This window comes from Lepeophtheirus salmonis, chromosome 10, assembly GCF_016086655.4.
Source record: "Lepeophtheirus salmonis chromosome 10, UVic_Lsal_1.4, whole genome shotgun sequence".
NCBI classification, from domain to species: Eukaryota; Metazoa; Arthropoda; class Copepoda; order Siphonostomatoida; family Caligidae; genus Lepeophtheirus; species Lepeophtheirus salmonis.
Window position 1 is genome coordinate 19,180,450 of NC_052140.2, and position 15,360 is coordinate 19,195,809.

Consider the following 15,360-nt stretch of genomic DNA (forward strand, 5'->3'; position numbering starts at 1 on the left):
CTTGTATTTCTATTAACCTTGATCTCTACGACCACGTATCTCCTCAAGCTATAATAGGTGCGGTTTGCTACTTTGTTTTAAAGCTTTAAGTCTATGGACGACTCATTATTAACGAAGAGTGTGCGTAGCTCAAACTCAGTGAGTCATTAAAAATGAAAAGAGGCGTACATATCATAGCATTCATACATTTAAGTAATATGACCTCCCGGTATGTAACAATACTGAAAATTAACATGGTAACCCTGACAATTTGAAGAATTTTTCATTAGATTAGCTACAAGTAGCCATAATAATAAGGAAATAAACAAAAGTCTCACTCCGTGATATAAGCAGGAATTGCAACTCAATTTCTACTCCGAGTTCAATATGGAGTTAAACTTATAACTCATCAACAAATCCTTAGTGTTACTTTTTGTATTTTACGCACAATTTGTTACTGTATACTTATGTGTTCTCTCTTCACGGAGAAAATAATAATGATAACAACTTTGGAAAAAAATAATAAAAACTGTTCAGGCTGCAACTAAAAATGAGCACGATCTTCCATTATCATATTTTTCTCATTCATATCTTATCTTCCAATTGAATAGTAGACATTAACGAAGTCAACTGTATTAATGTCATATTTTATTAAAAGCTTAGCTATACATTTGCATGCTGTTCGTTTGTATGAATGAAATTTTTTTTTGAACAGCTGTGGATTTTTCAAATTTTTTTCTAAAAAAATTAATTTTTTGAGAATAGGTATGGATTTTTCAAATTTTTTTCCAAAAAATTTAATATTTTGAGAATAACTGTAGATTTTATAGTTTAAAACATTTTTTTTCAAAAAAAATTTATAAAAACAAAGACCCCCGTCCCCCTAAAAAAATAATCCTGAGAACGCCCTGCACTGAGGATTTCTTGAGGAGTTATTTTCTATATTATTAAAGCAAATTTTGTCTGTATCCTTTTGTTTGTTTGATTGTCTGGGAGAACTCCTTTTTAACAACGAGCGTCTACAGCTATTGTTTAGCAGGTAACACTAAAAAAGGAAGTACATATCTATTTATGGAGTAAAATAAAATGAATGTGACTTTAGATGATGTTTAGCAAGGAGCGGGTGTAGCTAAAGCTCTTCAAAATGGAAGTTAAAATAGAAAAAAACGTACAAGATAAGATAGAAGTCAAGATGGAAATCAAAATAGAAGAAAAAATGGAAGACAACATAAAAGACAAAATGGAAGAAAACATAGAAGACAAAATGGAAATTAAAATGGAACCTTCCACTTCACATTCGAACGACAAATCAGAAATCTTTAAACGTCGAATGGAAGGTTTAAAACCAATGGAAAAGAGATCTGCAAAAGCATTTTTCGATTACCAGATCCCTGAGGCATTTCTTTGGCCAATTAAGGGCGAATCTAAGAATGATGCTAATATCCGCAGGAAGAGTAATTCTAAAATTATCAGATCAGTTAGAGCAAAAATATATCGTATGAACGAAACAGTAGAAGCAAGAAAAAATAAGAATGATAGACAACGTTTTCAAAGATCAAGAGAGTCCGAGGAAACTAGAAATCAACGTCTTGAAAAAGACAGACAACGTCACTCTGAATACAGAGCTCAGGAGTATGAAGAAACTAGAAACCAACGCCTTCGGATCGAAAGACTGCGTACGAGAAGAGCAAGAGCTCAAGAGTCTGAAGAAGCTAGAAATCAACGCCTTCGAGTCGAAAGAATACGTACAAGAAGAGCGAGGGCTCAAGAGTCTGAAGAAGCTAGAAATCAACGCCTTGAAAGAGAAAAACAACGTAGGAGAAGGGCAAGAGCTCTAGAGTCTGAAGAAACTAGAAATCAACGCATTGAAAGAGAAAGACAACGAACGAGAAGAGCAAGAGCTCAAGAGTCTAAAGAAACTATAAATCAACGTATTGAAAGAGAACGACAACGTACTAGAAGAGCAAAAGCTCAAGACTCTGATGAAACTATAAATCAATGCCTTCAAATTTTTGTAGAAGGACATCTTAACGAAGATTTCTCCTTTGAAGATTATAATATGCAAAATTCTAAGAAGTAATTTGTCTATTGGTCCGTTGCAAAATTATACAAGTATATTATTTATATCAGAGCTATTAAACAAAGGGGCGAAACGTGCCTGTTAGCTTTTCCAATGAGTTCTAATACTATCTGGAGTAGCACAAGCTCCTATCACGAAACCTGTTGTGAATAAAACATCATTTTTTATTAGAAATTCCGGGTGGTAAACTCATATGAACTTTGTACAATTATAAAGCAATATTATTTGTCGTAGTTGTAATTTTCTCTCAACATCACGTGGTATTTTAAGCAACTCTTTCAGATAGGGAAAATATTAAGTGTCAGTGTACGCAAGAATGTATGATCTAAATATTAACAAGGCACTTAAATATTTTGAATATAACAAGAGAAGTGTTGTATTTATTATTGTCTATTAATATATTTTATAAATAAGTGTAAGTAGCACAATAGAATGACTAATAATTATAATTAAAATATTCAATTTTTTTTGACAAAGAGAATAAGTTCAAAGTTTTACTTGATTGATTGTCTTTTGTAATTTTTTTAATGATTATTCTGATCCGATAAAATTTTATTCATAAAACAATATCTCTTCACGGTTGAAATGTCTAATATGTATTAACTATTAAGCTCTTGTATTCTTTAAGCTATTTTATTTTAAATTAACTTATGCTCTTTCAAAAGATGTAATCTATCACCTAACAGAATTTCATAAAGCTGACATTAACCATATTTGAGCAATTGCTTCCCAGAAAATTGATAGATTTTTAGAGAAGAGAGTCAGTTGTATTTTTCTATCGAAAAATTAAAATTACTCCGTTTTTCTCGATTCAATATTGGAAATATCGGCATCACGAAAAATGGAAAATAAATTAAAGATTTAATTATCCTGCAAATCTAAAATTTTTAAAATTCTTGATTTTACTTATAAAAACTTATTGTGCGTCATTGTACATATTTTATATATTTAAAAAAAAATTATTTTCTTGAGAATGAAATTAGACAAAAAAATTAATGTGTTTCTGGAATTAATTAAGCAATTTATAGACACAATATTCTTCACTATTAAATTGTAGACGTTTTTACATAAAAAGTACTAATGATCTATAATATAGGCTATTAGTACTCTCGAAACCATATTAGGATTGTCTTGATACCTTTCAAATATTTTTGATTATTGATGATTCCATATAATTCCCTATAATGAGGGAGTTGGCTTTTACCAAATCAATGAATACTTGATCTCAACTTTTTGATCACAGGGGCATCCACAGGGGAGGGGCTATAATTCTCCTTCCTCCAAATCCAAGGGAAAATTTTAAAGTATCTATTTTCTAAAAAAAAATATCAATTGTTCATATTTAGGTACGGGGAAAAAATCATGACGTAGACGAGATGAAATAAAATATAACTACGACGAAACAAAGATAATATTAGGCCACTGACGAAACTCTGACAAAAACTAATGACTTTCGATTACAGGACAAAAAATATTAATGCTATTACTGATGCTGACGGTCCCTGCTAGATGCCCCCATGGTCTTACAAAAAACTCATAAAACAAAACTTTTCTTTAAGCGTATAAACTTTAATTAATAATTAAGTGTCTGTGTTTGTATGTATGTATTTCAATAGCCCGCAAGTTGTACAATATGTAATTATGCCCCGAGTAGGTTCATAACTCACCTCCAAATCATTGTAATTGGCAGAGGAACCCCTTATTTGAGACCCTATTTACTTTTTCCGCCCACAAGTTGTGCAATATACCAATAGGGCACGTAGTGCGCTCATAACCTAAAGCTAATTCACTTTTTTTTTTACATGACCTCGAGATAATAACTAAAATTTTTACTTGTTTGCTCCATTTGACTTCATACTGGGGTTGCAAAGGCGGTCAACATCCATAATATGGGAGGCTCAGGCTTAGAAACGTTCATGAACCATAACTATAAATTGCAAAATAGCATTTGTTGAATTAAAAAAGTGAAATATTAAAAATCCGTTAAAATTTAATTCAATTGAATATTACTCATTTGAATCGATACAGAATATTCTTATTGTGGCTATAGTTAAACTGAGCTATGAATATTGAACATAACTCATAGACCATAGTATTTTATTCTTCTTAAACTTTTTGGTTAGTCATAATTCCTTATTTAATAAGGAACTGGTTACCATGAGAACAAATAATGATACGAATTAATTAATTGTTTAAATATCATTATCCACGATCAACATTAGGCAGGTTGCGTAGGCTCCATAATTATCAAAATATTATGGAAAGTTGATATAGCTACTCAATTGAATGGGGCATGAACGTTGATTATTTATATTGGTTAGCAAACAAAGCGACATAGTGTCGTTGTTTGTGCAAAATAATATAACTCCCTAAATGGCAATATTAATTAATACAAAACTTTTTAGACGAACTACAGACTGTTATACCACAAGTTAACTAACTATATATAGACTATAAGTCACCTTGGTCATACCACTTTGCGAATAATATATTTATTTTTTAGTTTGCTTATGTCTAGTGATGAAAATTTTGTTTATAATAGGCATGTTTTAAAAAAACAACATAGTAACCCTGACAATTTGAAGGATGTTTAGGACTAGATCAACTACAATCACATCAAGTTTGTCTATTTGTTTGTATAGGTGTAAAGCTAACGCGAATATATGCATGAACTAAATTGGGAATAAATACAATACTATTATTAATTTGTCAAAATGAGGAAATTTAATTTTAGCTCAACTTTTCTAATGTTCACATATTTTTGGGAGTATTTTGGTTGGGCAAAATCGGCCGAAACCACCCTTCTTCCGACTGGTAAAATTACTTTGTTAATCCTGATTGCCTTTTTTAAACCGATTTCCAAATTAATAAGTAAAAATTTGCATGTATTAAACCCCTTTTATACTAGAAAAAAAGCTTTATAGCATTTTAAATTATAGTTTTAAGTTTTATAAAGATATCAACCCTGTAAAGTTCAACTCAGAGGCAAATAATATAATTCATTTGACTATATTGATTAAAAATAAAGATTTTAATTCCGCATATATTGAAAAATATAAGAAAAAAAAAAAAAAAGAAATACAACGACGGAATAATCGAATATATTGTAAATATAAAATCAACGATATAATGTACTACTTGGAATCATTTCTATACTATCAATTCTCTTTTTTGTGATAAATACATTCAAAATTGAGGCTCACAAACAAATACAATTACAGGCTGTGGATGTGAAAATAGGTTTATAAACGAGCCAAGGTCTTAATGCGATGGATATTCAATGTGTATTGAGAATTGCAGATCTATTTTAGGTTTAATTTGGGACATAAATCAAAGAGCATCCTCCACATTAAGCCGGGATCTGTATTTATTTATGAAATAAGTTAAAGGTCTTCTCACATAAATAAGTTGAGACAATTGGTAAAAATAAATCAAAAGCTGCTTTATCAAGCAATGGGTACTCATTCAATACATAAATCCAGATTTGTCAGGTGTTTTAGAATCAAAATCTGTTTTTAGTGTTTGGACACAAAATTATTTATATGTAACTTTCAATGTCCAGGAGAAAGATAATATTCAACAAAATTTCCTATTTCATGATTCATCATCAAGGACATTCGAAATTGTTTTTAATAATGGTCCAATTGCTTTTTCTAAGGAATCATTTAATACATTTCTTAACTTATTTTTGTCAGATATGATCAATCTGCTCATCACATCAAAATAAAAACATCTTGCCTCTTATCGATGGAATCCGTCGGTTAATTTGAGAAGAGCAATTACTTCTACAATTCTATTTGAATTAATTAAAAGGCTGTCTGGGAAATTTGTAAGATATCTCTAAGAATTATTGTTCTCAAATTAGGATAAAGTTCCTTCATTTTAAGTATTAATTTATTGTATCAAATATTTGTGGATGTTGCTAATCGTAAGGAAGATTATAATAAATAGACATCTAACAATGAATGACACTGCTAAATAAATTTAGAGAAAATTGACTCCCGCAAATGACTTTGTGCCACGCTCATAGTCATTTGAGTTAAATGATAAAATATAAAGGATTATAATCACGCCACAACGGTAAACCCCAAGACTCAGTTAAGTTCAAATTAACATAAATTGGTTCCATGACTTATAGTTGATAAAACTGTTTTGTAAAGCCTTAGTGTTGGCTCGTGGCGGTCCTCAAAAACTTGATACTATTTATTTTGGAGACTATGCCTGAGCCAAAAAACAATTTATGTATTAATATTATCTATCTCCAAAAAGATTGTTGTAACTATATAAATTGCGAAGAAGTGAGGGGCCATACCCCCAACAGTAACGTGGACCATGTAGTACAAATTACTTCTTGATTCACGGTACATATAAAAATTAACATCGACAGTTAAAATACACGATAAACAATGGCGTCGCGAGTCCTTAATTTTTTATCATATAAATATGCTGTGCAAGTAGCCATTTTGTACAAATTACAAACAAAAAATTGGATGAATAATTTTAAATGAACCATATATTAGTGGTGTAATTTTTGACTATTTTAATAAAAAAGTGGCACATTATTAAGTTCAATTGTCCACAGTTATATTACTTGTAATGACATAATAACCATGTAATTTTAATAGATCAAAATGAAAATTAATACATGGTAATAAGAACGACTAATATTGTAATTAAATAATGCACTTTAAATTGCAATTTGATGATAACTTCTGGGGTTAAGACCCCCGACCCAATAATGAAAGCTACAAACACCTTTGACGATAAATATGTGTGTGTGGGGGGGGGGACAAAAAGAAAATTGCATTAAAAATTTATTAAAAGAGCATTTATAATAAGAAACAGTTATTTGCGGGGTGAGGTGTCATTTTTTTCCAACAGTGATTAGAACATGCTCTGATATATAAAAATTAGAGCTAAAATTGAATTAATTCTTAACCCTTTCTACTTTTATATAGTCAGAAATATTATAGACAACTTTCACTTTGAACATGTAGCTAAATGAGTCATCATCAAAGACTTGCGGACAAATCCTTTACCACAACTATCACATTTAAAAGGTTTATCTCCAGTATGAGTAAATACATGATATTTCAAACTACTTTGATCCTTGAATGATTTGCCACAGAATTTGCAACCATATTGGACGGAGACAGTCGTGTTACTATGTACAGAACGAGTGTGGCGCACCAAAGAGGATTGCCACTTAAAAGTCTTTCCACAAGTTTTACAAGTTATTTTCTTGCCATTGGAATGACATCGCATGTGAGTTATAAGGAGATGATTACTTGAAAACATACGCGAACATTTTTCGCAAATGAAATCCTTCGGGTTCGGATTCCCTCCATGAATGCTTGCAATATGAGTATCTAGAGTCTCCTGAGTTTCAAACAACTTTCCACATTTCTTACAATCAAAGTCTAGTGTTATTCCATGAATAGAGTGCATATGCTTTGAAAGCGTACGAGGTCCCCGAACATTAAGAAGACATAGATCACAAGTGAGTACTTTCTTTTTTTCAGAAGAACAGGATTCGGTTTGGTGGTCAAATTTATTCATGATGTGCTCATTATCAACGTGTTCACAAAATTCAACCGACTCATCAAAGGTTAAACTACAAACAGGGCACTGATACTTGTAACTTCCATGGCCAATAAGAACATGAAGTCTCAAGTTTGATTTAGAAGGATATTTTTCGAAGCAGTAATCACAGTCGTACTCTTTATTATTAGAAGAATGAGAAGATATTTTATGAATGAGAAAATTTGTATCGCTTGAGCAATTTAAGCCACATATACAACATTGAAAGCTTCCATTTCCCAAGGATATTTTGTCCTCAGAGTTCGTAATCAAACCTTGAGAAAGGTACCAGGGATGCAGAGTCGAGTATCCATGTTCTTCGAACATATGTTGTGTAGCCTTGGATTCAAGTGAGAAGGATTCTAAACAAAAATTGCATTGATAAGTTGGACCTTCGATTGGAGAATGTATTTGGGACCTATGACATATCTAAAAAAAATTAAAACTTTTTTTTTTTAAATAATTTTCTTATTACAATACCTTTTCCATATGTGTTTCAAATTCCAATTCGCAAGAAAAACACTTTTTTTCGCCCATGACTTGAATGTTTTCCTCAGTCCTAGGATCATCAAGAATCCGATTTAATTTATTAATATCCCAAGCGTCTCCTTCAGAATCATCATTTATTTCATTTGGTATCTGAGTTAGAGTCTCTAAGTATTCCCTAAGGATTTCCTCGAGCTTTGTTTGATTGAGATCATCATTTTCTTGAAATACATTCTCCTCATTCTTGGTCTTCAACATATCGCATAAAAATTTTTCAGGTGTATCTAAGCATTGTTCCAAGTCAAAAGTATCACCCTTATCGCTATTTAAACTAAACATCATTCCACAATGACTTTTTAATACATGAGTAATTAAATCCTTTAAATCTGAAGATACGTTTGGACAAAACAGACAGTTATTAAATGGCTCTGGGTCCACTTTGTGATTAAACGTAGAATGATACAGAAAGGCCATTTCAGTTGTGCAAATTAGGCCACACTTGGGGCATTGTTCGTGATCAGCTTGAAGGGAAGTCTCTGTTTCTCCGATTAATTTGAAGAAGGAAAAATCTGATGTCCACTCTTCAAATCCATGATCATCGATGAAATGAGAATCAAAGGGATCGGTCAAGGCTTTAAAAAAATATAAATTAATTAAATAAAAATTAGTATTACAATTTATTAAAACTACTTACACTCGTTATCAATTGGACATATAAAAGGAAGTTGAGTGCTATGAGATTTGAGATAATGACTTATTTTATCTCTCCATGAAGGGAAGCTTGGACTTTCACAGAGATGGCAAATCGTGCTATCGAATTCGCTCATTTCTGGCCAGTAATCCTGAGGACATCTAAATTAACCAAATTAAAAAATCCGATCAGTTTATAGCTCATAGTAATATGTACAGTCAAATCCGAATAAGATCAACCTTCTCATAGAAAATATTCTTTTCATTCATAAACGGCAAGCAATCTTGAATAAAAAATCAAGAAATTGTATTGTTTTGCTTAATAAATATAACACACATTAGTTCGTTGACTTATTTCGGCCAATTATGGACGTTATATTCTTATTTCAGGGACGGATTGATACACCTAGTAGTATTAGATAGTTTATCGAGTCTTGATTTGATATATGAGACTTTGTTTAGGGCCTTTCAAGTGTAAATATTTGTTCTTTTTTTCAATAACTGATCGATAATTTGTACGATCTTTAAAAGTAATTCCAATTCAAGGGGCCGCCTCCGAATGATTAATAAAATATAAGATAATTAGATAAAGAATACAAATCTAATGTATGTATTTTTTAATCACGTGAATTTACATTTTCGTTGAAACTGAGGTGTTATTGCTCTTAGGCGGATTAGACTGTGCGGCCATTAATTATATGTGCTGAGTATTAAATGCCTTAATAAAGGATCCGATTCGAGTAATGAATATGGAATATAGAATTTGCCTTAGTTTAAAGAGATCAAATTGATATGAAGTAATGATGTCGATGACAATTGAGGAAGAACTCATTTCCAATTGTTTGTTTCCTCTCTGAACATTCCGCTTATTACTTGAACTCCTTCTAGCCTCCTCCCCCTCTTCTTCCAGTTCTTCATTCTCCTCATCGCCGACTAGAGGTAAACGAGCTCGAAGTTTCTCCTTGGAAAGTCCCGCATTGTGCTCAAAAAAGTCAATTTCCTCGATGAGTTCATAGCAGGAGTAGCAAATGATTCCGTCGTTGCTGTGCTCGAGTCCTAGTATAGCGAATACTTTAAAGAGGAGACTCACGTTGGAAAGAGATGTACGATCTCCGGTCACGGAGTAGGAACTCTCTCCTCGACGTACATACGAGGAACACACTCCACAATAACCACTCATTTTGTCAGTCAGCGACTATTATAAAGATAATAATTGATTAATTCATCATGAGTAACTATAGTTACGTTTTGAATTTAGTACTACTATTTAGTATTTACTAAGATAAGTACTAATAAATAATGAAGTACGAATTTAATTAACAATTTCCGGGGATATGTTAAGAAACATTCTTGGATTTAAAGGCGAGAGTTAACTTTATAAGTTGTAACTTTACCTCTGGATTTCAGTGACGTCAGGATCTCCAATATTTACTCGATAACAATTGAGTAATTTGAACTATTCGACAGAGATTCAGTCTCCTTTTCTCCAGCTCTATAATTCTATTGAATTGTAGGACTTGCTATTGTAGAGGGCGCTTTGTATTATTTATTCCGCTCTTTATGCTGATATCCATAGATGAAAATAATATGATAATGGAGAAGGAAGCGGGTTTTTGTCGTTGCTACCTGAATAGGGCTTTTTTATTTGAAAAGCTTTTATCGTTCTTCTTTTATTCTTGAAGAAAGAACAATAACTGATATAAATATAAGGTCAAAAAAAATATGACAATGGAAAATCGCGCTCTTTAGTATTTACAACTTGAAGAGAATTTTTATTTTTCTAAGCTGTTATTCCGCCAGGTAGTATTAAAGAGATGACCGGAGAACCATAGATAATATATTATAAAATAAATATTGATATATAATATATAGAACACACTCTTTTTTAAAGGACATTTTTTCTACAGATCTAGTCATGTACGTAGATTCTCTAGTATTTTTTGAAACTTAATAATTAATTCAAATTATCAACAAAATACGTTGAATCTGGTGTCCGGTAAAATGATTGTGGTAAAAACGTTGGGGAAATATCGTTGCGTGGTAATATCGTTGTGTACATTATCATTGTGAGACAAAAACGTTATGAGTAAAATCATCGTGAAGCAATATGATAGTGAGTAATTTCATTGCAAGACTTATCTTGTGCAATTTTGTTGCAATTGATATTATATTCGGTAGATAAAACTATTCAATGATGAAAAAACATCCGAGGAACCCTAGAAGACGAAGATCCGATTGCTCCGTAAGAAAGATCCATCCAAATGACCATGAATTAAAATTTAAATATCTTCACGCAGTTCCAAATCTTCTCTTCTTACACCTCCCACTTTCTGCTAAGGCTGGGATATAATGAAGTTATTATATCCCAGGCTAAAGTGAGTAATTAATAGAAATCAATGTCATATCTACACGCGTATAATCCATGGAATCAAAAAAGGCGGTGAGTACCATATGTCCATGTTCTTCAGTAGCAATTTTAATAACAAAGGGTTCGAAACAACTTCTTACTATTGTTTCCCTATCTTTATTTCCAAGCCAAATGGATCAGATGGAAACCTTTCCCCATTCCGATGAATGCATGATATGGATACAAGCATCTCTCAGCTGTGTTATCACCTCAGAGTGTTCCTTTTCCTTGGCAATAGTTAAAAAATTGTAAATTACGGTGTGAACAAGACTGTGGTTGTAGCAGCCCTTTGTGACTGATAAGCACGCAAACATTTTCATGCAAATTCTTGTAAATATCCCGTTCTTTCTCCGGATACTTTTTTATCAAGTCCATGACTATACGAATTTCATTATCCTTGAATTTTGTGAATTCGGGTACACAAAAGTCTTGCAACATTCTGTTTCGTCTATGATATAGATAAATATATAAGTAATCAACTTAAATTTCGAAACTGAGTGATAGAATATACATGCCTTAAAGCATTTGTGTGATCATTATAGTAGAGCTCAACGACCGCGTTGGCAATTTTATGTTTCATTAACTTGGCTGTCATAGAGACGTGCAATATCCTCTCTCTGCTCTTTGGATCCATATTTCAGCATTTTGATAACGATGAAGGATCCGTATTTGCTTTTGGTCATATCTATAACCGAATTAGAGGCCATAATTTCATTAAAAACAATGTTCCTTTGAGCGACGCTTCCATGAAGGAGCAAGAACGGTGTCGTGGGCCAAACAGAGTTTTACAACCTTTCCTTTGATCAGAAGGTGTTCTAACATTCACAATATTCCACCATCTCCTAATTATTTTGAGAAACTGGACGGTTTTTTGGCACTCGTCATTGTTATCCTTATTAGCGAAGTGCTCTAAAGCTGCCATAGTGCTATCATGAAATTATCTTTCTGACATGTTAGAATAAAAGAGAAAAGGGGACTGCAGCTGTCTCTGGTCCTTTTCTTCTTGTAGTCCTTGGTTATATAGTCTCAGACCAATCACAGATAATCCTTTTACTACAAAAACAAAAAATAAACCAATCATAATGAAGAAAATGTTGTGTTGTTTATTATTATTATATCATTTTAAAAAACAAAAATATCTTATGACGTATGTGTTTACGTTCATGTGTATGTATTGTCTATTGAGTAGTTAAATTCAATTTGAGTACGCACGTGGGACAATCGAACGAACTCAAACATAAGAATGGCTATATTTAATGAAACAGATACGAAAGGGTCTCGTAAACGGAAATTCAACGATGCTAGCTCGGAAGGGAACGTGAATAAGAAGACCAAATCCGAGAAAAAGTTGAGTGCGGACTCTAAGAAGAAGAAATCCAAAAAGGGCAATGCCATCAAGGACTTTCCAGTTTTAAGTAAGTCCAAGGATAATGCCTCCAAAAAGAATGGAGGAGAGGATAAATCTTCCAAGCCTAAGAAGGGAGGGGTTGATAAATCCTCTAAGATTAAGAAGGGAGGATCCTTGAAACCCGGATCCAAGAAGGGCAAAGAGCCTGCTGAGAAGTTTGATCATGCCAAGAAGAAGGAGATACGACTTGCAAGACGGAAGCATAAGAAGGACGAAACCATCTTTGAAGTGGGTCTTAAATCCAAGCAACTCTGGGAGGGATTCCGTCCAGAGGATTGCTCTGACATCAAAAGAAATGAATTAATCGATGAACTAATTACTCTGATCAAAGGAAAGGTTGTAAAACTCTGTTTGGCCCACGATACCGTCCGGGTCATTGAGTCCTTGCTCCTTCATGGAAGCGTCGCTCAAAGGAACATTGTTTTTAATGAAATTATGGCCTCTAATTCGGTTATAGATATGACCAAAAGCAAATACGGATCCTTCATCGTTATCAAAATGCTGAAATATGGATCCAAAGAGCAGAGAGAGGGTATTGCACGTCTCTATGATGGGAAGACAGCCAAGTTAATGAAACATAAAATTGCCAACGCGGTCGTTGAGCTCTACTATAATGATCACGCAAATGCTTTAAGGTATGTATATTCTATCACTCATTTTCGAAATTTAAGTTGATTACTTATATATTTATCTATATCATAGACGAAACAGAATGTTGCAAGACTTTTGTGGACCCGAATTCACAAAGTTCAAGGATAATGAAATTCGTACAGTCATGGACTTGATAAAAAAGTATCCGGAGAAAGAACGGGATATTTACAAGAATTTGCATGAAAATGTTTGCACGCTTATCACAAAGGGATGCTACAACCACAGTCTTGTTCACACCGTAATTTACAATTTTTTAACTATTGCCAAGGAAAAGGAACGCTCTGAGGTGATAACACAGCTGAGAGATGCTTGTATCCATATTATGCATTCATCAGATGGGGCAAAAGCTTCCATGTTATCCATTTGGTTTGGAAATAACAAAGATAGGAAAACAATAATAAAAAGTTTCAAAACCTTTGTTCTTAAAATTGCTACTGAAGAACATGGACATATGGTACTCATGGCCATTTTTGATTCCATGGATGATACAGTCTTTGTAGGCAAATCGATATTCACGGAAATCATCGCAAATTTGGGAGAAATAGCCACCGATAAATACGGAAAAAGGTGCTTTCTTATATACTAGCACCCAGGTCCACAGTTTTGTTTCACCCACAAGTTTTGGACAAGTTGAAGGTCGGTGATGGAAATCCTTATTCGAAAAAAGACAGTGAAATTCGCAGAAACGAATTACGGAAAGAAATATCTCCGAGTTTGGTTAAATATTTGACAAATAATGTCGGAGAGTTGCTAAGTAATGGTGATACTATATTCATTGCAACAATTTTGAATAATGCCTTGGGGGATTTAACGGAGAGTATGAAGCACCTTTCCCTGGCAATCACAAAAGATAACGGATTAATTGAAAATACTGCGAATCATCAAATGCTTAAGAAAATTATACAAGCAGACAAATTGCGTAATGAAAATGGAGAAACGGCCTTATTTTCTAAGATTTTACTTGAAACAGCTTCCATGGACAACATTGACGCATGGCTTCGTTGTAATCGTGGAGGATTTTTATTAGTTATTATACTTGAAACGGAGATTCCTCAAGTCAAAAGTTTACTAGAAGAAAAATTAAAAGCACTTAAACCCACTTTGAGTACCCAAAAGTCTGTTGGAGTTGAATGTCTTAAAAAGAAGCTTGACTTTTAGTCTATGTTATTTGTGTTTCTGATATACATCATTAATTAATTAAATATAGTATTTTCATTGTTCTATGTAACATACTCGTGTATGTTTTTACTTTATTTGATGACGTTGTAAGTGAAAGTGTCTATGAAAATTAAAGTCTATGAACCACTGCTATTTGTAAGAGTTTATGGCGTTCAATTTACATTTTTTTCTTTATCAAATCGATAGATATATTCTAGAACTAAAATGGAATTAGATTTGTCAATAGATTATCTGAAAATAAGAGTGGATAAACCGCCTGAGAGGGGACCCTATATATTATTATATTGCTGTCTTCTGTAAGTTAATCTTATTATACACTGGTGTATAATTTATAGTAATTTAAAACTCTATTTCTAAGGTCAGAAGCGCTAATCAACGAGGACGCTTTAATTATATCATATTGTAATTCTAAGAAGAAGGTTGATTGTTGTCACGGTCTCTTATTAGGGTATGTTGATGAAATAGGCTTATTACTGAACTTATTTCATTAAATTGATTTTAAACCGCGAAATATTCAGACCATTCATATAAAATTCTGCGCTTCAATGCATCCTGTGTGATCCGTCATATTTATAACTGTTTACTTAAGGGCCATATACACACGTTTTGGGCATCCCCCCTCTAATGTTCGTATTTCGTACACATAATCCAAGTACTTCATTCAAGGTTGTGTTCGCAATTCAAAATCCCTCCCTCAGCTATCTACTTAGTACATAGCCCCTAAATAAATTTTCACTTCTTGAGCTGAGTCATCTTATCATAGATGCAGTAAATTTTTTGGAAGCACTACAGAAAAGATTAGTTTTGATTATACGATTATATAATATGTATTCATGATCTATATATGGTACGTTAAAAACAGGTTTGGTGTTGAACAATTTATTTTGTAAAAACTTTGTA

The 15,360-nt window shown here is 32.7% G+C and overlaps 3 protein-coding genes across 5 annotated transcripts; 2 read left to right on the forward strand and 1 right to left on the reverse strand.

Moving 5' to 3' along the window:
* Nucleotides 1-286: 286 nt before the first annotated feature.
* Nucleotides 287-2,941, forward strand: LOC139906501 (uncharacterized). The gene is made up of 2 exons (XM_071891502.1): nt 287-1,018; nt 1,082-2,941. Exon 2 carries the CDS (start codon nt 1,124-1,126, stop codon nt 2,057-2,059), a length of 936 nt encoding a protein of 311 aa, XP_071747603.1. The 5' UTR covers nt 287-1,018; nt 1,082-1,123; the 3' UTR covers nt 2,060-2,941.
* A 3,634-nt stretch (nt 2,942-6,575) lies between these two features.
* LOC121125648 (uncharacterized) lies at nt 6,576-10,511 on the reverse strand. Of its 3 annotated transcripts, none has more exons than XM_040720841.2 (5): nt 10,210-10,511; nt 9,583-10,010; nt 8,820-8,977; nt 8,120-8,757; nt 6,576-8,068 (listed from the first exon to the last, which is right to left on the reverse strand). In XM_040720841.2, exons 2-5 carry the CDS (start codon nt 9,993-9,995, stop codon nt 7,040-7,042), a joined length of 2,238 nt encoding a protein of 745 aa, XP_040576775.1. In that variant the 5' UTR covers nt 9,996-10,010; nt 10,210-10,511; the 3' UTR covers nt 6,576-7,039. The 3 variants fall into 3 exon arrangements, with proteins under 3 accessions (XP_040576775.1, XP_040576776.1, XP_071747628.1); XM_040720842.2 differs by having other exon boundaries at nt 9,534-10,010; nt 10,210-10,342; XM_071891527.1 differs by having other exon boundaries at nt 10,061-10,223.
* Nucleotides 10,512-12,397: 1,886 nt separating this feature from the next.
* Nucleotides 12,398-14,588, forward strand: peng (Pumilio and CPL domain-containing protein penguin). The gene is given in 3 exon segments (XM_040720843.2): nt 12,398-13,265; nt 13,333-13,841; nt 13,844-14,588. Coding segments are annotated over 3 exon segments (1,905 nt in total). The 5' UTR covers nt 12,398-12,465; the 3' UTR covers nt 14,440-14,588.
* The last annotated feature ends 772 nt before the right edge of the window (nt 14,589-15,360 follow it).